Source organism: Copadichromis virginalis, linkage group LG19 (genome assembly GCF_057382275.1).
Source record: "Copadichromis virginalis isolate Kocher_CV1m ecotype Utaka linkage group LG19, C_Virginalis_male_GT1.1, whole genome shotgun sequence".
In the NCBI taxonomy this organism is placed as follows: Eukaryota; Metazoa; Chordata; class Actinopteri; order Cichliformes; family Cichlidae; genus Copadichromis; species Copadichromis virginalis.
Window position 1 is genome coordinate 27,017,638 of NC_140636.1, and position 22,668 is coordinate 27,040,305.

The 22,668-nt window shown below is 40.3% G+C and overlaps 1 protein-coding gene across 2 annotated transcripts; it reads right to left on the reverse strand.

Annotated features, from left to right (window-relative positions):
• Nucleotides 1-2,473: 2,473 nt before the first annotated feature.
• crlf1a (cytokine receptor-like factor 1a) lies at nt 2,474-22,344 on the reverse strand. 2 transcript variants are annotated; one of them, XM_085442192.1, is made up of 9 exons: nt 21,946-22,344; nt 16,131-16,409; nt 13,758-13,887; nt 11,861-12,030; nt 7,086-7,243; nt 5,892-5,966; nt 5,717-5,810; nt 3,400-3,584; nt 2,474-3,286 (listed from the first exon to the last, which is right to left on the reverse strand). In XM_085442192.1, the coding sequence occupies exons 1-9, from the start codon at nt 22,016-22,018 to the stop codon at nt 3,263-3,265; spliced, it is 1,188 nt and encodes a 395-aa protein (XP_085298318.1). In that variant the 5' UTR covers nt 22,019-22,344; the 3' UTR covers nt 2,474-3,262. The 2 variants fall into 2 exon arrangements, with proteins under 2 accessions (XP_085298318.1, XP_085298319.1); XM_085442193.1 differs by having other exon boundaries at nt 3,396-3,584.
• Between the last annotated feature and the right edge of the window lie 324 nt (nt 22,345-22,668).

A 22,668-nucleotide genomic window follows, 5' to 3' on the forward strand; every position in this document is an offset into this window, starting at 1 on the left:
ATCCGTTATCAATGTTTGAACCTTTTATTGTTTTATGTAAAGCACTTTGGTATGCCCAAGGCTTTTAAATGTGCTCTATAAATAAAGATTGTTGTTGTTACATGTGTCCTGTCTGTTGTGCTCGCTTGCTCATGCCCTTTGAATTTGCCTGATGATTTGGATCCCAAAAAGTCTTGCCTTGTGTCCAGTATTTGGTCCTCAGTACTGTGCAAGGAGAACCACAGCACATCAGTATATTAATATTTATATTGAACTTATAAAAGGTTGTGTCAGTGCACATGAGAACAATGGATTTACAGCCACAATTCCCATATCACTGCGGGCCACTGTGGCTACTGAATTAGCACCTAGACACCATCTGAAAAGAGTCAGCTGCGGCAGAAGTTCGGAGTAGGATTTAGCATCTGGCATACACATATAGAGCTCCCCATTGCTGACATTCAGGACCCTGGACACTGGATGCAGAGGTAACTAAAGGCTTGAGAGCAGAGCCATGACCAAGAAGAAGTTAAATATTAAGTTAAATATTAAGCACTGCTTAATATTTAACTTAATAGTGGTTTAAAATGGAGCACTGTAACAAAAAATAATTTCCCCCAGGGATCAATAAAGTATTCTGATTCTGATTCTGATTCTGCTGACTGACTGCTCACAGGCACAGTAACAAGATACTGCTTGTCAGACGAAGATGAATTCACAGCATGACAGAAAACACAACCAGCGTCTCAAGTTTCCCAGATAAACACTGACACCATGTAACAAGCAGGGATCAAAGATGTTACTCGCTGTCGAGCTCTAACATGGATTCATTGATTCGATGGAGACATAAGCTTGTTATTGCTTGCTCTGCACTCTTTCACATGTGCTATTTGTAGATTATACAGCCAAGAATCAAAGGAAAAACAATAAGATGTAGTAAGAGACAGGTCCACTACATGCGTAGCACTTTTTGTTTTTACTCTCAATCATTGACTGCCATGCTCCATGTACGCCACACCTGTTTCTGCTTGTGAACATTTTTATTTTGTACACCTAGTCATTCTGACTCATTTAAGGTGTCTTTCTTTTGTGCTGCTCGACATACTTCATCATCATTCTTGAACACTTGGCGTTTACAGCCCAGCGTGGTTGATGCACATGTTTAATATGTGAAAAACCTTTATTTGTAATCTTTTTATACATGTACAGTGGTCCCTCGCTATAACGCGGTTTACCTTTCGCGGATTTTTTTGGTGCGATTTTGCGTGCTTTTTTTTTTTTTTTCTTACAGCGCATTGAGTTCTGCGTCCTGATTGGCTGTAGATCATTGTCAGTCAGTCTCGTGCTGTGTCTCCTGTACAGTACAGAATGCGTTCAGCTTGTCAAGTTAACATAAATCTTCTATGCTAGCTGTGTGACTCTGAAGTGCTGTACTGTATGTTTGCAAGTTTTCTCCCCAACAAACACAACAATTTTGACGAAACGTTTTGCACCGTCAAAGGCAACCGCGGGCGCTTTTGGTTTCATTCTATAATACTGGACTTATTTTTCTACGAATGTTTTATCATTGAGAGTTTAAATAAGAGAGAAAAGTGTAAAAATGTTCGTGCCTGTCTGAGAAAAGTGTATAAAGTGTGTAGTGAGGGGTTTTACAGCCTTAAAACATCTATAATAATTGTAAAAAAAATTAATAATAATAAAGTTGGCTACTTCGCGGATTTCACCTATCGCGGGTTATTTTTGGAACGTATAATTCCCGCGATAAACAAGGGACCAGTATGCCCACTTTTAATTTATTTTTAATTAATTAAACACCTTTAATGGTTTTTTTCAGTCTGGTTTTGTTCTTACTTGCACCAGATTATATATTTTTTATATATTTTTTTTAATTGTGATTTTCTTTGTATAACTTTCCTAATACAATCCACCCATCCATTTTCTATCTAGGCCTGTGGGGGCTGGAGCCTATACCAGCAGGGCAGGAGGCAGGGTACACTCTGAATAGGTTGCAGGTTTGTAAAAGAGCACATAGAGAAAGTCCCACATTTATGCACTGCAGTGCATAAATTTAGACTCACCACTTCTAAAATGTATGTCTTTTGGACTCTGGGAGAAAGCTGAGACTAAACTGGAGAGCAGCCATACAGGCACTAGGAGAGCATGCAAAAACAGACAAGGGCCCGAGCTAGCTAGTGGATTAGAAACTAGGACCTTCGCACAAGGCAAAGATGACACTGAGCCGCTCTTGGCTAATATTTTGTATTCCCGTCAGTCCATCTGCCTCCGCTTTAAAGTACTTTGGGTCAGCTCCATTTTCACCTCTTATGCACTGTGGAGTCAACATGATATGTTATTAAGAATCCATATGATGTCTATTGCTTTGTTTTGTTTTTTATCCACTTAAATTTCCATTTGCATTTTGGTCATCTGATAAGGTGCAGAGTTGTGTTTTTCAGTGCTTGGCGACTCAGACAACTATTTTCCAAACCCTGGGTTTCTGACATCATTTTATAGAACAGCATCAGAGTGATAACAACTTCAGTCATTGTACAGTCTTTACTAACTAAACATAATTTAAGAATTAAAACATAGCTTTATACTTTAAATATGCTGGTACAATTTAGTACAAAAATAAAAGGCAGAGAAATGCTTCCGTACACAAACACCATCACGTCATCAGTCACTTACTGACACTCAGAAACAGAAGAATCCTGAGTGAACCAGTTTGGTATAGTATCCAGCTATATAACAAAGAAGAAATTAGAAATACTGTATGATAATTTACTTTTGCCTTTTACATGGGGGCCACGGTGAAGGCTGAGGTGGGAGTATCCATTGAAGCTGAACCGCCACTAGATGGTGCTTTGGATCCACAGGGGAAAAAAAGAAGTCCAAAATGTAACTGAATACTTCTGATCTGTTTGCCTTTTTGCACACAAATACAAAAGTCTTTACTATAATCCAGGTTATTCATGCAAATGTGTCATTTTTGAAAGAAGAAGGTAGTCCAAATGGTGCCTCTTGTGATACCAGCATGTCTGTGATGAGTTCACCTTCCTTGCGTTGACTCAAAAAGTTACATAAAGGAAGAATATCCCACTTTTTCTTCGGATGTCCTCTTGTGGCCACAGCTGGTAGCCGTACAAAAAATGTCCGGAGCAAACTGTCTTTATAATTCTGATATATGAATACACTCTCTTTATCTCATATACACACATAATAACGAATCACATTCACTCAGTTCTTTTCTTGATTTGTTTTCTGCTCGTAAAGACAGCGTGTGCTATGATTTATCCCCTTGGAGAACCTGCAAAAAAAATCAGCGTTTATAAAACAGTTTTAGATTTCCATGTATTTGTGTTAGCAGCATGTGTACGCGTGCATGTTTGTGATTTGATTGGAATGATGATGCTTACCTACCTGGTTGCGAACTTTGTGGGATTTCTGCATCAGCACTCTCCATTGATCATACAACTTCATGGACATGCTGCTACAACCGTAGGCGTGTTTCCGCACCCAGCCGAAGAACTGCTTCAGCTCCCTGCGCAAGGTGGAGTTGGAGTCTCCGCTGGATTTTGAGTCGCAGGAGCCTGACATCATTCTCTCTGCAGGGAGGAGAAACCAGTAAAAAGGTATTAGGCATAGAAAAGGAGTGTGTGTGTGAATGAAGCTTGTAATAAGAAAGTGCTTTGAGTATTCAAATTGAGTCGAAAAGCCCTATATTAAGTACCAGTCCATTTACCATCTGACAAAACTTTAGTATAGAGTCTATACTATAAACTCTTATCAGGACATTGCACATTGGATAAAAACCCCTTGGATGTCAAGAGACACTTTACACTCATTGGATAGCAGTTCCTCAGTCACAGGGTTGGCTTGCCCTAAAGTAAGGGATTAAAGTGGGTGGGATTGATCTGGAACAGCATTCTGGCACTTTTAATAAATGAGTAATCAAATCTGAAGATTAGGCTGATACATAATGCCGAGGGAGTTAAATGTCTGTGTTGCAGTCTGGCATTGCTTTCAGCTGCCAGCGTGGACACGAGATCCCACACCCCACTTCACCCTCAAATCAGTTTTTAATTCCTGTGTTATGTTCACCTGAGGTGTCAATGTTGCGTCTGCGGTACTTTAGCATCTAGCTAGCACTGCAGAAGGGGAGCTAGCATAAAGATGTAACTTTTCAGTCAGCGCAGGTGTTTCTGTGCAGCATCTCATGCATGGTGTCTTGGACGCTTAATGTATTTCCCAAGGAGAGGAAGATAAGGACTTTTCAGCAAGTATTATACTTTTAATGTCCTAATTCATTCTTTTTTCATGATGTGAAATCTATTTCTAAACAAAATGAAGCAGGATTTTGTGTTATTCAACATTTGCATTAAAAATATTACGTTAAGAAATTCAGTACAGTTTAATAGAGGCTAAACTGGTTAGTTTTCATGCTATGAAGTTACAGTAACGCAGGGTCAGTGTTAAGTTACATGAAGGGCAGCAGATAACAATTTGAATTCAAGCCGATGATGCTGATGAGACTCATTCACCAAATTTTTACTTTTATACTGGCTTTATCCCGTCTAGACGTCAGAAATCAGCCATACAGTTTATTTAACATCTCCTTATATCAATTTGAATTCAACTGGATGCACCTGGATAAATCAAAAAAGCAGCAGTGATTCAACTTCTCAAGAAGATGACTTATTTAAAAGGGCTTAACTGAACCTCAAATGATCAAAACACATGCAGAAAACATCAAACATGGAAAGGTCATACTGTGCGTGCAGCAAAGTTAGGAGCTGCTGCTGATTCTGTTATTGTAGCTGTGGTGCTGGTATGGTAAATGGTAAATGGTTTGCACAGTTTGAATTTTGAGGTTATACACTAACAGTTAGTGACTAACTGTATATTCTGGGCTTATGCCATGCAAAACACCAAGGCAGAATTTTCACCTGGCTCAAATTTGGGGCTGAAAGTTTAAAGTAGTTATAATGGCAAAGGGAAATAAGCAAGTAATGCTCCAGTATGTTAAGAATCTGCAGAGCAGTACTCAAGCAAATGCAATTTTTCACTGTCAAAGACTTTTAAAAAAAGACAGATGAGTGACTGAAAAGACTTTGAGGAGAGAAGGGGAGACAGGATTAAACCCCCCTCCCTGATTTGTGCTTTTTCAGCTTGCCCTTGCAGAAACCCTTCCAGAAAATGGAAAAAAAAAATCAAGGTTTTATGAGCTGGGTTTTGTTTTCATAGTTGTGGTCTTTATTCCGATCAGTTATGATAACATTTTGCACAGCAGTTATGTCTGGGGAAGAAACAACCACAAGTGCTCACTACTTTGTGAACATGAGTAATGTTTTTTGAATTTTTTGTTGGTTCTGAAATTGTTTATTTTACAACCTATTGCAAGTAAAACATTATCAAAGTCTGGTTTGATTTTGTAATGTCAGGTTGGCCAAAGATTGCATTATGTTACATTGATGGTTAGGTTATTATTTTTTATTGTCTTTGACTGGATTTGTCTAACATAAGTAAAACTGCCAGTGCTATAAAAAACAACCTGGAAGACTGACCAAGAAGTGTATAAAACAGTACCACTGAGACATTGAGGCTGCCAGTTTTCAACAGCAGGAGCGATCTGTGGGATATGCACCCTATGATGCCTTAAAATGCTCTTAAAAACCTCAATAATGGACAAAAAATGACTTCTGAGTGCCCTTCTGACTGTGTACGAGTGTGTGCTCACCACTGTGGGGTGTGGAAGCAGCAGTCGGGTGGCTCCACTCACTCCAGATGCCAGCCTTGCGAGAACCGTAAATGCCCACGGGATTACATCGAACCTGGAGAAAATACATCATTAGAAAGGCTGAAAGCTACTCTGAAGTACTTAATCATTACACATCGAGACATATCCAACGTACCTGGACGAAATATACCGTTCCAGGTCTCAGTCCAGCCAGTCTACAAGAGGTCTGATTCCCAACATCCTCCATCACCTACATGACAAATCAAAGACACAAACACAAAAGCGCTGAGCGCTGGAGGTCTGACCACAGTATTAAATACCAATGGGCAAAAACGAAAACACAGGACCAAGTCAAGATGCAGAAAACACAACCGCAAACCATGTACAGACCCAAACATGCATGAACCTCACATTGTTTGGTGGCTGCTGATCAGCATGTTTATGAAACTATTTTAATGTAACCGTGCCTGCTGGGTAAAATCTGTTCTCTATTATTTATTACAGAGCTGGATATGCTGGGACACACACACAGCAGCGCTTACAGGTACTCATGCAAACAGCATAACTGAAGACAGGCAAATAGAGAAGAAGAAAGGCACACATGCTGCAATTAATAATCTTGTCTAATAATCCTCACTTTCTCTCTGGCATCAGTCTATAAACACTTGTTAAAAAGGACTCAAACAAAAAACAGAACATGGAAATTACTGGCATCAAAAGTCTAATGATGTGATGTGGGGGAGCCAAACAGGCAGAAGTTACAGCTGAGCGTCTTACAGACATATTGAAGACATTAACAGCTGAGATGTATCCCTCCATTCCTCAGCATGACCTCATGATTAGGGCTGGTTCAGAGGGAAATGGTGCTTTGTTTTCACCATCGACCCTTTAAAACCACTCTGTGTCGAGTCTCCAGCTCTCCTCCTTCAAAATCATATCATCCCTCCTCCGCCTTGCTCCACTCCCCGCCTTTTCTTTTTCCACTTTGCGAGTCAAGACTTGCTTATATTACATCGGTGTAATTCCCCCTTAATTACAGGAGAATCTTCACTCTTACCCAGAGGAAAATGATTTCTGGGAAGCACCATCTGTGCGTCTTAAGGTTTTACACTGTGTTTTTCATTCATTAAAGGCTCGTGCGGAGTTACACATACAGTGGCTTTGGGCTGTAGCTTCTAGATTTATGACTAATGAAAATTTTTGACCAGCCCAACTATTAACTCATCTGGCAGAGGAGGCCTCAATCAGGCTACATCAGAGGTGATTACAGCACAAGGATGAGAAACAGCTGGGACAGTGCTGCTGTTATACAGAAAGAGACAAAGAGAACAGATTTGCATCCTTATAGCTATGGATTCTTGTCCTCTACCTTCCAGTCTTGGCTGTCCTCCAGCCTGTAGCGGATTTGGTATTTGGCCTGAAACAGGAAGTCTTTGAGAGCAGGCGGGGCCTCCCAGCGAACGCTCAGCTGGTCCTCCAACTGCCCGACGCGACTGACGGTCACACCCGATGGAGGGTCTGTGGTCACTGGAGAAGGAGGAATGGCATCAGGACATTAAGCATCACATGCAGAACTGATAATGAAAAACATAGTGAATATATTTAGGTCCTGTAGTGCAGGTGGAAACTGCTTCAACATCTGCACACAAAACATCTGATCAGTGGCATGCCACATGATGTTTATCCGTTACTTTGATAGTGGCAAACATACAGAAAGTGCAGGAAGACAGAAACAGAACGCGTGGATGTAATGGTTCCATCTTTTTATGTCTTAACCAACAGTTAATAGCTGTTCATGAGAGATTACCCGACTCATACATTTGATTCCCTGCTGTAAGCTGTTGCCTGTATTACTAATGTATGTGTTATAAAGAAATCAAGATAGGAAATAGTCTGCTCTGCGAGAGAGGCAAATACTGCCTTGAATTTTATCAAATAACTCTAACAGATGCTGTGGCTGACTAGAGGTTGATTTGAACCACTAATCTGAATTAAAACATTAATGTCACAAGCATTTTTTCTAGTAAAACAAAGCGTATTACAACAACAAAACTCTTTGCTTAGGGCCTTTTCTCTACTTCCTTATGTTTACACGACCAAGCAATCCATTCAATTTCAATTTTAAGCAGTAGGAGTGATGTCTTTATGTGTAACAACACATTGAAAGATTGCTCAGTGTTGCCGGAGGTTTGAGGTCTCTAGGCGCCTTTTAGTTTTGCAGAGTTGACCTGTGTGAGCTGGAAGAGGCATGTTCATCTGACAACAATTATCTTTTCAGCAAACAAACATGTGGTGACTGAGCATTATATTAACTTTTCTCGTTTTGGGGCTTTTGAGATCATTTCAGTATCTACTTCAGCTCCTTTTTTTCAGAATGCCATCATTGAATAGCTAGTAAATAAACAAGCTGATCAGAGGGAAGAAGAAGAAGATGGGAAAGATTCAGTGCAGGAAAAAATGGGAGTTGACACAAGAGGCTTTTTTCTTGAGAGAGATTATACAGTAAACCTAAGAGTAAAATAAGATTACTAATACTTTATTGGACACACATAGGGCTCAATGCAATTATAGCCAATGACATCTGCAGATGGAAACATAGGTTTTGTTAAAGTACACTGTAAAAAATACTTCCTTTTGTACAGGAAACTTTACTGTTAAAGTCTACCTTCTGTACTCTGCAACAACAGTTTCTTACTGTATATAATATTTTTAAACCTGTATTTCATATAAGCTTCACTGCTTTCTGGCTATCATTACACTGTAAATGTAACTGCATGTGCTACGGACACAAGTCCTGGGCACTTGATTTTATCCACCTTTGGCAAAGGGACTGAAAATACCTGCATGCAAAGATGGCCCAGTGCTTTTTTCCATATATCATTTTTCTTCTGGCTCATATGTCCACAACTATAAGAACGGTTTATAGGCGTATTCAAGACACTGAAGATGCACGCAGGCTATATGCAACTATAGGGGTCTTGACCAAACCATGAAACCACACAGAACATCCACAGCAGTCAGACTAATTGCAGCACAACGGAAATAAACACGAGAACATGTGTAAAATAATGATTTGAATGTAAACATTTATATTCCCATAAGTTCTTGCGCTTGCCAAAGAAAAATATTTCATTATGTGCAGTAGCTTGCTCTTAACTTCTTTTCCTCAAAGGCATCAGAAGTTACAGTATTCGTCCGCATTCACCAAAAAACGGTACATTGCTGTAATTTTACACCAATTTGTTGCAGTGTTTTAACTGAAATAATTGATTTTATGCCACGGTTGATAACAAATGTATCTCTTTCACAATGCAAAACCAACATTCGACATGGGTTTTTGTGTCATTTTCTTGAAATGTGAGATTTCTTTTTTCCAGTTACATAATAATAAGGACCAAGGAGATCATTTTCTTTCTTTTGAATCGTGTTCTTCTATCCACTAAGTCATTTCCTTTTGATTTACTCAATAAAGGTAACAACTTAAAAATCAACAGAGACAATTTCTTTGTCCCGTGTTAAACTTCTAGAAAAGAGTGTTCCTGTTTCCTCACACTGTGATTGTTAGGCATGTGGCAAAAAACAGGGCTCGCAGGACTCGAGGCTTTAAAATAACAGAATATATATTGAATATGTGAATATATATAATACAGCATCTTTGTTCAAGATGCTAGCATTGAGCATAATTTAAAGTTATGACAGTAAACTATTGTTAATTGAAAAACTCTTTTTAACATCTATTTAAAAAAGAAAGACAAATGTTCCAGTATTAACAGATAAAACACACTGGGGCAATAACAGAATGATAGAAAAGTGTCAAATTGTTAGAAGAAAATGCTTATATATATATATATATATATATATATATATATATATATATATGGTAATGGTATTGTTCTCAGTCAACAGCAAATGTGTCACCCTGAGCATTATATGCATTTGGCAGTAAAAGTCAATGAGACGTGACAGATTACGGATGAATCATCGTTAACATATGCCTTTCCTCAACACGTCATCATTTCAGAGTCAGCGATGCAAGTTTCCTCTAGCCTCTCTGTTCAGAGGATTCCCTGTGAGTAAGAAATGCAAGGGAAACTGTAGGTGTTTCCGCCTCGCCTTCATAGCTGATCAGACATGACCATATACTCCAGTGAGTCACGGCACCCCGATGCAGGTGTGGTTGGTTGCTGTGTTTCATGACACGCTGCTGCTGTTGTGGTAACTACTTGAATAAAAAAGGGAGGCCAGTGCAGAAACCTCCCACTCTCTCTGCCTCTGTCTCTATACTGTTACCAGGACCTGCCCAGCCCTCAGGGTGTGTAAACAGGTGCGTGCATGCATACATTAGGAAGAAGAAAGGGATTACAACTTGATGGACACTTGTTTCCTTGCCAATGACGTGTTCACCTTCGAAACTCCATATGGGCTTCTTCCAGTATATTGTCAGGAACATGTCAGGAGTAAACCAGGTGAAGAGTTCTTAGCTAATCAGGTTGTATTATTTCCGGCCCATGTCATAAAGCCTCAAAGCCCAAACTTTTCAAGCCTCGGGCATCTACGGCCGCCTCAGAAACAGGATTAGTCCCAAGGATCAGCCAGGAACATTCCTAGACTAGATAAAAGGGGGTTATAAGGTGGTGTGCATGTGTGTTTTTTCACATTTGTGTATGTGTGTGTGTCCAGTGAGCATGAGTAAAAAGAAAACAAGCTCATCAAAAGGGAGGGCGTTTCCAGTCATCACACAACTTTGCCTATCCAGGTGTCAGCATGCATGTGACTAAATGTGTGCATGTGTGTCTGTATGTGTGAGTGAGTGTTGAGGATAATGATGTATGCTCCGTTGGCTTAAACCGCACTAAGCTAGGCATAACAAAGCTTTAAAAGGAATTGCCTCTCAGTTTCTATCAGCGAGAAGCCGGATCAGTGCTTGTGAACAACTTTCTTTAAAAGGCAGAATTCACAGAAGTCAAGCCAATGACCTGTCGGTGGAAATAAAAGTTGTTTCAATCACAGGTACTGACTTGGGGGCCACAAGATAAATCGAAAAGGAGTCTTGAGATGATGAACCTGGCAAGGAATCAGCGGCTTAGTCTCACTGAGGAGCTTTAACGTTATTTAAAAATCCCCCCACCCCTCCAAAACCATCTGATAGTATCTTCTAATCTATACTATGTAGTGTGTATATTGTATAGAGCTGAACCGAGTATAGAATACTGTATATGATATTTACACTTTAAGAAATGCCTTAATAAAATGTGGCAAAGAAATTTGACATAATGGTAACAAATTAGAGTGAAAATCGCTCTTTACGAAAAATACAGCATTTTATTTTTTTACATCTTTTTTACCTTCCTGTTGGATTAGAAAGCACTCTCATATTCCTCAAATCAGTATGAAACAACTGAGACTTTCAGCTTAGTTTAAGATAAGACTAGAAACAGACAAATTCATTAGGTATCCTGGCTTTGTGCAGACTTGAAGTAACTGCTGCTGGCTAAGAAAAGTTTTGGCAAATAACCTCCTGTAAAACCACAAATTGGTGTCGTTACACTATGTTTTAAACAAATGCGATGCATTTTAGTGGCACTTGAAGGTATGTTTTAGATTTAGCATTCTTAATGACAAGGGAAGCTAGCTGCACAGCAAAGAAGGTGGTCTAGATAGTTTCTTGTCACTCTCAGTAAGAAAGATAAAGGCTGTATTTCCATAACTGTGGGAGTGTTAAACTAGCCTGGACTGGACAAATTGGCGGTACTAGAATTGGCTAATTTTGTTAGAAAACATCATGGCGTCCTGCGTCAGGTACAGTGTTTTCTCAAAGTTTGCTGTTGGTCTTGTTCTATTTGTAAAAATTACAGTGTTTCATCTTTAATGTTTTGAATCAGTTATTTTCTCATGTTTAATCTTGGTTTTGCTGTGAATGTTCAAATAGTGAATTAGCACAAGGAAATTCACTCAGTGGTTGAACCTCCGGCAGATTGGATGAAAGATCAGGTAGACATTTTTTCCTTCTGAAGGCTAACAAGCCTGAAAGGTTGCTGCAAATCATCCTAGATTACAGCCAGAGGCCTCATCGACACTGAGATCAAGGCTCTCAGAGCAGCAGATGAAGCACAAGGGTCAAAGCGAACTTCTTCTCACACTCACCCACGTCTAGGATGTCAAGGGTGATGACATCAGAGGTAGCCCAGCCTAGCTGGTTTGAGGCCTCCACCCAGATCTCGTAAGGTGTGAAGAGGTGCAGGTCCTGGGTGATGCTGCAGGAGTACGGCTGTGTATGAGTGTAATCTGCACACTCTTTCTCTGTCCCATACCATCTGAAAGAAAAACAAAAAATACTGAACTCCACACAGCATTCAATAATGATCCTTCTAAAACACAATTTATTCCATGACGTGGTACAAGTTGCTAATTTATCCAGCTCTAGCATTTCTCTCAAATCTTTATACCAATTGAAATTGAATACAAACTATCTGTAGGTGCAGCATATAGACTTATTTTCCTTTTGGTGTTTTAAAACGGTTGATTCTTCTTATTATTTTTATTTAAAATCTATATATTTTATAGCGCTTATACCCCATATGAAAATCATTTTTAAATGTTTTGCTTCCACACTGAACCAACGTCTCATGACACTACTATTATTGAACAGCGTTCACTCTGGGTATCATGTGTGTTATTGTTCTTGAAAATAAATCCAGTGGTATTTGGATTTGTTTCCACCTCTACTTAGACTTCTTTCATGGGATTTTCTAAGGAATGTCAGTATTGTAAAAAAAAACCCAAAACAATCTTATGAAATATACTGATTTTAACTGAAAACATTTGCGGTGGGCTTACTCGTTTAAAACCTTGGCTGCATTTTCATGTTTTATTTTGTTTTTCACTTCATCCATTAAGTTAGGCTACTGAGAAATGTTACTAACTGGCCAAAAGCCCTCTGTGCCAACTGGACAGTCATAGCACAATAGTAGTAAGTAAGCATGAAAGGTCTCGATGCTTGCTTAACAATCCAGTTAAGGAAATCCCAGAGAGTTGATTGTGTTCCTCTGGATGCAATGTTTTTAGTGGGATAAAGCTTTCATCACTCATCCAAGTGAATTCTTCAGTCTCTAAGACTAAAGAAATCACTTGGATGAGTGAAAATGCTGCATCCAGATGAAAAGAATCAACTTTCTGGGTGAAAGGCTTTCTTTTTTTCCCAGCATGGCGTTGATAGGTCCACTATAAGACCAACTGTACAACTACTGAAAGACTTTTTTAAAAAATGGTTTAGGTTTCTCGGACAATGTTGGAAGAATCTATTGCTGTGAAAGTTATTCCTTTTCTGCTTTTGCTTTGTGTGAAAAGTGAAGCTTTGGCTGTCTTGTTCAGGTTGTCTCATTCACACTCTGTGAGCATAACTCTGGTTTGGGGTGTTGCTGTTGTTGCTCTGAGGCTTAGAGGTTTGATGGTGGGTTTGCAGTGGTGGATTCCTGTTTTTCCATGAAGTAGTTTTGCTCTTTCTTGTCCCTTAGTTGATCATTGCCCCTTAGATCATTGATTTTTTCTATCCACGAATCGTGCAAACCAAAGTAACTATGTTGGTCAAGTCAAGACAAAACTGTCTGATTAGTAACTGCAATCTGATTACAACGTTTAGAACAGTGATGTAATGAACAGTAACTATCTGCTTGTCCAAAGCTGAACATTCTCACATATAGCACACAAGCAGAGATTATCTGTCACAGATGTGTTCTTACTAATGGAACTACTCCCTTTGGTTTAGGAAAATGGGTGTCGGCTTTCTAGAGTGACACATGATAGCCACCAGCTAACTGTTCTCACATGGGTTCATTTGGATACTACACAAACTGTGTATTAGGGAGCTGGCAGGATAAAGTGTGCTTAATTTGCAGTCCGAATGATTCAGATGTTTGCATTCTCGTGCAAAGCTGTGTGTGTGTAGGTAATGTGTAGATAGTAGTGTAATTGATTTAGATCATTTAAAAAACAGTGAATTGAGTCACTTGTAAAAGTTAAGCTGCAGTGCGTGTGTGCATACCTGAGTTTATACTTGAGCTTGTACTGCGTGCTGATATTAGTCTCTCCTTTTCCCCCCGGGGCCCAGCTACAAGTCAGGTCTTTGGTGTTCCTGGACCAACAGGTCAGATTGATTGGCTTCACTGGAGGCACTGGGAGACAATGGGGTGAAGATGGACAGAGAGTAGGACGAAGACAGAGGGTGGGGGAAATTTGTGAAGAGAAAAGAGAGGAGAAAAAACATGGCAAAGGAGAAATGATGAGTGAGGGTACAAAGTGATATTCCTCTGAAATAGCTGTTGTTTTGGGGGTTTTGTAACTGGTGTGTGTATGTGCATGTTCATCTCTCAGAACACAAGGTGCTCAGGTCTAGTGTCACACAGAGATGAAGATCTTGTTGATTGCATCTTTCTGTGTGTGTGTTAGAGAGAGCGTGTTTATGGTTTTGTGTTCTTGCAGTTCTAGTAAGCATTCTCATCACGGGTAATAATAGTAGTAAAAGCTCTTTAAACTTACTGTAATGAAAAAAGACCAAAGAATACAAAAGGTAATGAACACAGATCGCATTTTAAAGACTTAAATGATGTAGAACATTATTATCAACACCAAGTTAAGTGATTTATATAATTTGGTTTCTTCACTTATCTCTCACTATGTTTCTAAATCCAAACATAAAGTACACAGGCTATACTCACTGGACACTTTATTAGGTACACTTTGCTAGTACTGGCTAGGCCCCCTTTTACCTTCAGAACTGTCGTAATGCTTCATGGCACAGATTCAACAAAGTGCTGGAAACATTCCCCAGTTTTAGCCCCTGTGGACACGAGAGCTTCACCCAGTTGCTGCACATCCCCGATGTGAATCTCCTGTTTCTTTACATCCCAGAAGTGATCTATTGGGTTTAGATTTAGTGACTGTGGAGGTCATTGAAGTACATTATTTAGAGAGATTATTTGAGCTTTGTGACATGGTATGTTATCCTGCTGAGAACATCCATCATCAGAGGACGGTGGTCAGCAACTACACTCGGCGGGGGCTGTGATGTTTAAACGATCCTCGTTTGGTGCTTTGGGATCCGGAGTATTCTAAGAAAATATCCCCCACACAATTACACCACCACTGCCAGCAGACTGAACCACTGATACAAAGCAGGACGGATCCATGCTTTGATGTTCTGAACCTACCATGTGAATCTTGCAGCAGAAACTCATCAGACCAGACAACATTTTTCCAGTTGTTTATGTCCAATTTTAGTGAGCCGTGTGAATTGTTGGTTCAGTTTTCTGTTCTTAGCTGACAAAAGTGGCGCCTGGTGCGGTCTTTTGCCGCTGTAGCCCATCTGCTTTAATGTTGAACATGCTGTGCGATCCAAGATGCTCTTTTTCATACCTCGCTGCAATAAGTTGTTATTTGAGTTACATTGTTACAGTCTGGCCATTCTCCTCTGACATTTGACATCAACAAGGCTTTTTCACCCAGAGAAATGCCATTCATTTCTCTTTTTCAGACCATTCTCTGTAAACCTAGAGAAGCTTGTGTCCCAGTAGATTAGTAATTTTAAAATGCTCTGCAACCAACAGCCACGTCACATTTAAAGTCACCTTCTTCTCAGCAAGTTGTGCTGACCATGTCTGCATGCCTAATGAGTTGCTGCCATATGATTGGCTGATTAGATAAATGGGTATACCTAGCAAAGTGGCCAATGAGCGTATGTTTTTTTCCAGGACCCACACCTGCCAGTTCCCTGCCATAATAACATGGATGGCATTACTAAGTCTTGCCACCCTGTTAGTGAGATTATTGCTATTTAACTGTCACTATTCAAGTCCTTATATGTCTACTTGTATTCTGGCTACAAAAATAAGCACATTTTTCATAGTCTCATACTGTTTCAGAGCAAACAGGAATACGCCATATTAGAGTTGTCATAAGCCCCAAATCAGTAAGTTCTATGAAGTTTACTGTACCAATAAAAAAAAGAAAAACAGTACGTCTCAAAACTGTAGAAGTACAGACATGTGTGTTTGTGCGTGTGTAAAATGTCAGGCCCATACTTTATGAGTGATAGTGCGAGTAATGGACCACACAGGTGGTTAAAGCGTCGGGCAATAGAGGCCTCTCGCTGGGCCTGAAGGCAGGAACACTAAACATAAAATACAGCTACAAATGTGCAGGGACACTTAAAAATCTGCCCACTACCTGGTTGCTGTTTCCTTTTACTCCCATTTCCTTTTCATTCCATTCATCTCTTTGGTGTATTGCTCCTCTAAGTCCTCGCCTGCACTTATACATTTATGTAACATTTCCTCGTAGCGAAGCAGAGAAGCAGATGCAGAGAATCGTCAGAGGAATAAGATTATTTTAAAGTTATACATTTTATACTTCAACTTACTGCCAACATAGAGACAGGAGCCAGCCAGTATGTGTCCCTTGTGATTGTGACAGACAAGGTTGTCACCAGATGTTTGCTTGGAGGCATTGAGTCCTGCCAGCGTCACACTGAGGTTAGTCGCGCTAAGCACTCTGTAGAAGGAGCTGGGCAGCTGTTGACCATTCAGTGTCCAGAAAAGCGAGCTGGCGTGGACGCCAAGTTCGGGGTGGACCCAGCAGCTGGCTGTCAGGTTAGACCCAATGCGAAGTACAGGGTCCTGAGGGTAGATGATTGCTACATCTGGAGGAGGGTGGGAGGACATGGATATTAGAGGGAGTATGTCTTTCGAATGGTTTTAAAGTTTAGGCTAATATTTGAAAAAGTTACTGCCTGTGTTCAAGGGGCACTTCAGATGTACTAAAGTGTAGCTGAAGACAAAATATCCAATTATCTGCTGGAACCTTTATTAACAGTTTCAGAATTGTGCCCTACTTCCCTTTCATTTTTGGAGCCTAGTGACTTCGCTCTCGGCCCCTCAACTTTCTGATAATGCTCTGGTGCTTTTCACCACCTCCAGCTGGATAATGTTGCTCTATTTCAAATTCCTGTTCCCTGCTTTCCAGAACCACTCAGTCCTGCACCGTGCTCTCAGGTTTAGTGTTTCTTGGCTCTAGTGGAGCTTTGTTAGCAGGGCAGTGCTTATCTTGTAAGCTGAAGGCATGCTGTTTCTGGTCATAACATGGACATGTCCTAACATATTAGTCAACGTGTTTTTATCATCTTGAGACACTGCTCTGGTTCTTTTACTCGGAATCTGTTTCCAGCATAAAGTCCCTCACCCACAGATGGGTTCTGACTCGTCAGACTCCATCGACAGCTAAACTGGTCCTGCTGCAATGTGGATATGAGGGGCTGCCAGGCATGTTAGCAGAATCCCTGGCAATTTTATTTCACAGCTCCACTCCAACAGCTTCCTGAGCCTCTTACTACAAAGCCACACTGTACACCCTACAAGCCTTTTCCCCCCTCACTGAAACCCCTAACAGAATGCTACACAGTGCCACCATCAATATATGCTTGATGCCATGCCTGTGCAGGGTTTTACACTCTGTGCTCCCTGAGCTCATGAGCACAGGAGTTCAAGAGTAGCAAAGATAAGTTTCAGTATTTATGGAATGCAATGGCTGAGCGTGAATCAACTTATTGTGAACAGTGAGACCACTGAGGCACACACAAATCCATATGGAATCTCATCAATGGTGGAGTTAGACACTCCCATGGTTGTAGCTTGGTTGATTTTGCATGCCTGTCTCAGCATATGCATTCATGTTTGGCCACCACATGTAGCTGCGGGCCAATGTCTTCATTCTTGAAACCCCTGAAATGGCCTCATGAAGTTGTACTTGTGCTGGAATTATCAAAAGGCTTTCCCACAGTATGAAGCCCTCATCCACACATCTTCTACCTCCAACTCACGTTGTCGCCTTACGTAGCACTGCATGTAAACTCTACAGGGCACCACATCACAGTCAGCCCAGTCCTATGTCTGATTCACCTGTAAAGGTTTGCTGTGCCTGGTTTGCAGTGGAAATCTACTGAGTTGTCAAATTTAAGCCTTCCTTATATTCCATGACGTAAACACAGGCTGCCCAGCATTTTAGCTGCTGTAAGTTGTGTGATGCCCTATTTTCCTCTAAAAGTCAGATCAGCTCTTTTTGGTATGTCACTATCACCCTGTGTTTTGGCAATTAGGTATTAATTCTTTTGTTCTTATTTTACGTGTAAGCGGAAAACGATGGGCAAAGCCTCATTCCACAGCCTCATTCCTTAGTTTGTGTTCCAACAGTGCTGCCCTGCCCAGCGCATCACATTTGAAACATCACTGTCATGAAGGTGGTTTGCTGCCCCCTTGCTGTACCGCGACAGTGGGTTTGCTCACTGTCTGCTGCATGGTTGGCTAGCTCAACTCCCTGCTCCAATCTGATTTTGTCCTCTGCTTGTGGTGGCTGATTTCTGCACACCATCCTCAGTGAAGCCACATTTCAAATTCCCGCACTGAGAAAAAATGGCTTTTTTTGTACATTACTTGAAATTTGTTGAAGAAAATTCAGAAGAAAATGAACTCTGAGTCAGTTTTTCTTGTTTTTCTGTAAATCCACCAAATGAAAATAATCCAAATGTTAAAGCATTAATGGGACAACTGGCATTGCACTGATTAGTTAGTGCTATTTGTGAAGAAATGTAGTTAATGTTTGGGATTCACAGGTTTGCCAGCCTGTTATGTAACAATTTACCAGTGAGCAAAAGATAACTGCTTATTTGTGCCATATTTGTTGCCCGTTAAGGAACCTCGTCCTGTTGTAGATTATAGCTTTGGTACCTGTTTAGGACTGTTTGTTTTATATAATAGCCTCGCCTCTGTCAGTGCACCCCAGGGCAGCTGTGGCTACAATGTAGCTTGCCATCACCAGTGTGTGAATGTGTGTGCGAATGGGTGAATGACTGAATGTAGTGTGAAGCGCTTTGGGGTCCTTAGGGACTAGAAAAGCGCTATACAAATGCAGGACATTTACCATTTACCATAATTGTTGAAGGTTGCGAGACCCACTTCTGCTGAAATATAAGTTTTAATATAGAAAAAGCACAGCCAACATAGCATGACGCTGATTACTTTTGTTTTGCCCTCATTTAGACCCCTAACAGAACGTTAGAGTAGCAATAATTAAAATCTTACTGAGAAAAAACCCTCCAAAGTTTTTCTTTTTTCCAGTGTCCTGTCTAAACCATCTGCTTCATGATTCTGTGACAAAAATCTGCAACTAATAAGGGATGAAATGTCTGAATTGGATTATCTCTCACAATCAAGCAGATGTGCATGCTTGTGCATGCTGAGCTTCATGCTGTAGTATGTAGTGCAAATGCTTCTATGTAAAATTATTTGGGCAATGCAGAGTTTGCGCTATTTTGCGATAAAACATCTGACAGAAAGAGCACAGACATGCGCTAATGCAGTTTCGTTAGATCTCTTAACCCTCCCTCTCTCACTTGCATTAGCTAACACTGACGCAGTTCAGTTTCGTTGCGTTTTTGTATTTTTAGTTGTTTTAGCAAAGAAGCTGCTAAATGGTCAGAGAAAGAGTTTAGCTGTTTATCTCTTTATCTTATCTGACAACTGAAAGTCAAACAGTGGAGCTTTGATCTCACTACACGTGAACAAAATGATAAAGGAACAAAAAAAGATGGGGATATGGAAGAGAAGAGAGGAGACAAGAGGAGACGAGAGTTGAAAAAAATGACGCTAAGTCCAACGTATTGAAAAGCGCGGAACTGTGGAAAACCTTTTATGAAGGAATGAGCGAGGAACACTGACTGAGAGCATCAATACTTTGTTAGACCTCTGTAAATCTGTGCCCGGGGCCACATCTATTCAGCTGCCAGCCACCTTGCGCTTACAGACAATGTTGTGGGTCTTTTATGGAGGAGTCGCCTTTGAACAAGCGAAATCAACTGTAACTCCGCTCCAATATTAATATGGTAACCCCATCTTGAGCTCTGACACAACACTTGCACACATTTATGCACACACAAATGAACACAAACAAACACTTGCACAGAGGCTGGGTTGTCTTTGTCACCGGATACAGTGAACTGCGATCCATCTGAATAACAATCAGTGTTTATGTATTCCAGGCACTGAGGACATTGCCCCTGAGCAGGGTGCTAAGCCCCTTTAACACTCCTTCAAACACGGCGGTTCTAGACGAAATTACTGCTGTTTATTGCCTCTTGGACACACTCACTGGAGGAAATGGTTTGTAAAATATTATTTGTTTGGAGAGGTTGAGGCAACTCGAAACACAGCTCTCATTGGGGCAGGAGACGAGCTTAAGCCTGCGATGGAGATGGATGAAGTTACGGGGCGAGTTCAGCCGAGGAAAAGTTTTGAACTTTTGTTTGAGAGTGAAAGGTCTCCAGTGGACTTAAGCGGTATTGAGGCTGTCAGTCTTCAAAGGTACATGCCACCTCCTCTTTGTATTAAAAAGCTCCTCTCACTCATTCATGCAACGCTTGAAAGGCAGCCAATACTTTTCTCTGTCTGCTTAATAGAAGTACATGTGGAACTTTTTGAGGGGCCGCTTGGACAAGCCAAGTGAAAGAAGTCACGCAACATTTAGTGACAATGAGCCATGCAACGTCGTTGGTAAAGAGACCGAGGAAACAGCAACGGATGTTATTTGTTTCTCTTGAGTTTTTTGTTTTTTTACAGGTTTACATTTGAGTTATTTAACTGATGGTCTTATCGAGAGAGATTAAATTAGCTTATCTTAGTTTAAATAGGGCGCACAAAAGGAAAATATAGGATAGAATAAGTTTGTTTCTGATTAAAAGTCTGTTTTGTTTTTAAAAAAAAGTTTTAAAAAAATACGATAATATCCTACATAAACGTCTCGTTGTTTGTTCACAGAAAACAAAAAATGTAAAAGTTTATGAGCTGCAATGAAAACTAATTATATGTTAGTGCAAAAAAAATCCACATTTAAACTGTTTTACTATGGTGGCATTCGTAAACCGCAGCATAGTCAGTGAAAGGGAAGCAAAGTCCATTATTACAATGAATAACATGGTAATGACCGATTATGTCGTATAATAAACAGCAGGGTGGCTTATGATCAGGGCCCATTGTCTCCTTTAAGCCCTTAAAACTGTAGTTTCTTTTATTAGTGCCTTTGAAACAGGATGAATAGCAGGAGATCCTCACAGTGGAGCTGCTGTTTGCCAGCAAGCTCGCCATAAAAACTAATCCAACCACTTAAAGAGTGAAATGGACATAACTTTGATTTATTTAGATTATTGTGCATTAAGCTGGTGGTTAACATTCTCCACAACCCCAGCAGATGATGTCATTGTGTTGATGCGGTTCGTAAAGCCCCCATGCTCTCCATGTGTTTAACGAGTTATGGCCTGACTTGTTGAAAATCAGCCTCATGGGAGATGAGTTCTCTCTGCAGGGAAACGACCAGTTTACTACAGCAGGAGCCCATCTATAACATGAGCTGTCAAGTGGACAAAGTGGCCGTTTTCTTTTTTCGTTTTTTTAAATGTATCCAGAAAGCCAGCAAAGTGGATCCAGTGTGTGTCCCAAGGAAGTGATCTGCTGTTATGTAAGGCAACTTAGGAAAGAATCCGTGGAATTGGTGTTATTTTAGATTGGAAACACATTGTAAAACAGTATTATTAAAAAAAAAAAAAGACCCCTGCAATTCCTGCATGTTCTTATATGGGGTTCATACAATATTTCTTGTATGGAAACTATTTGTGGTCAACTATTTTTACTCTACTTGATATGAGCATAATATTTATTAGATTTATCCTTCTGTGTGTTTTTTCCAATGACTAATATTTCTTCTTAAGTAATTGTGTCCCACGTGGTATCACTAAAACACTGTTGTGCAAAAAAAAAACTGCATTTCCCCCTTCAAAATCGTATTACTACAGCGTAATAATCCAATATTAACTTGCCTAATACATTTCTAAAACGTTTTACTGTAGTAGCAGCAAAAGTCTATTTTTACAACATATTTATCGCCAGAATCAAACATACCGGAGCAGGACTTACACTGTCACATGGTGCTGGTGTTTACATTGGGATATTTGGGTGACACTTGGTTTGCATTGATTTCTTCCGAAAACTACATGAATATTAAATTAAAAAATAAAATTAAAAATTAGAATAAAATAAAATAAAACATAACAAACATATATAGCCAAACCCCCCAAAGCCTTCCCCAGCACTATCGTAACTTTGCGCATCGATGGACATCTGTGTGCAACTTACGTGTGGACAAGGACACCACGCCGGGAATGTGCAGCGTGAGGAAAATCAAGCAGAAATCCAAGACGCCTTTCATTTTCCACCAATTACTTTTCTATATGTCTTGACTTCTCGTCCTCGTGTTGTTGCTCTGTCGCCTTTTTTTCCCGATCGATCCTGGATACAAATTACGCACAGCAGAAAGAGGAAAAACACCACGGGTTCCAGGACCGGATTTTATTAACTCTCGGGACTGAAGAAGCGCACTAGAAAAAGTGTGACCAAGTGTGGAGGCAAAAAAATCACCCTCTGATAAGTCTTGGAGTAACTTGTCCTCATTAAAGCCAAAAAAAAAAGCGTGGGCATTACCACGTCCTGTTTGCAGTCTTCTCCCTTCTTAATGCTTCCTGCAGCTAAATCATACACAAGTTCATACTTTTTAAGCCCCTCCCCTCTCTCTCGCTCTCTCTTGCTCTCTGTCTCTCTTCCCACACAGTCGCCAGTCATTTCCCCCTCTTTCCGTCCTTTCCCTGCTTTTTTTCTTTCTCTCTCTCTAAGGCTCTCCCCCCTTGAGTGATGGTTAGAGCCATTCACTTTCACTGAATCACTCTGTCTCTGTTACTTTCCATGCCTCGGGTCTGTGCTTTACAATTTTTCACCATATGAGGCTATTGAGTTAGTGAGTGCTACAGGAAAGGTTGCCAAAGCTAAATCTTGTCTCTCCATTTTAATCCTTGTGTCAATGAG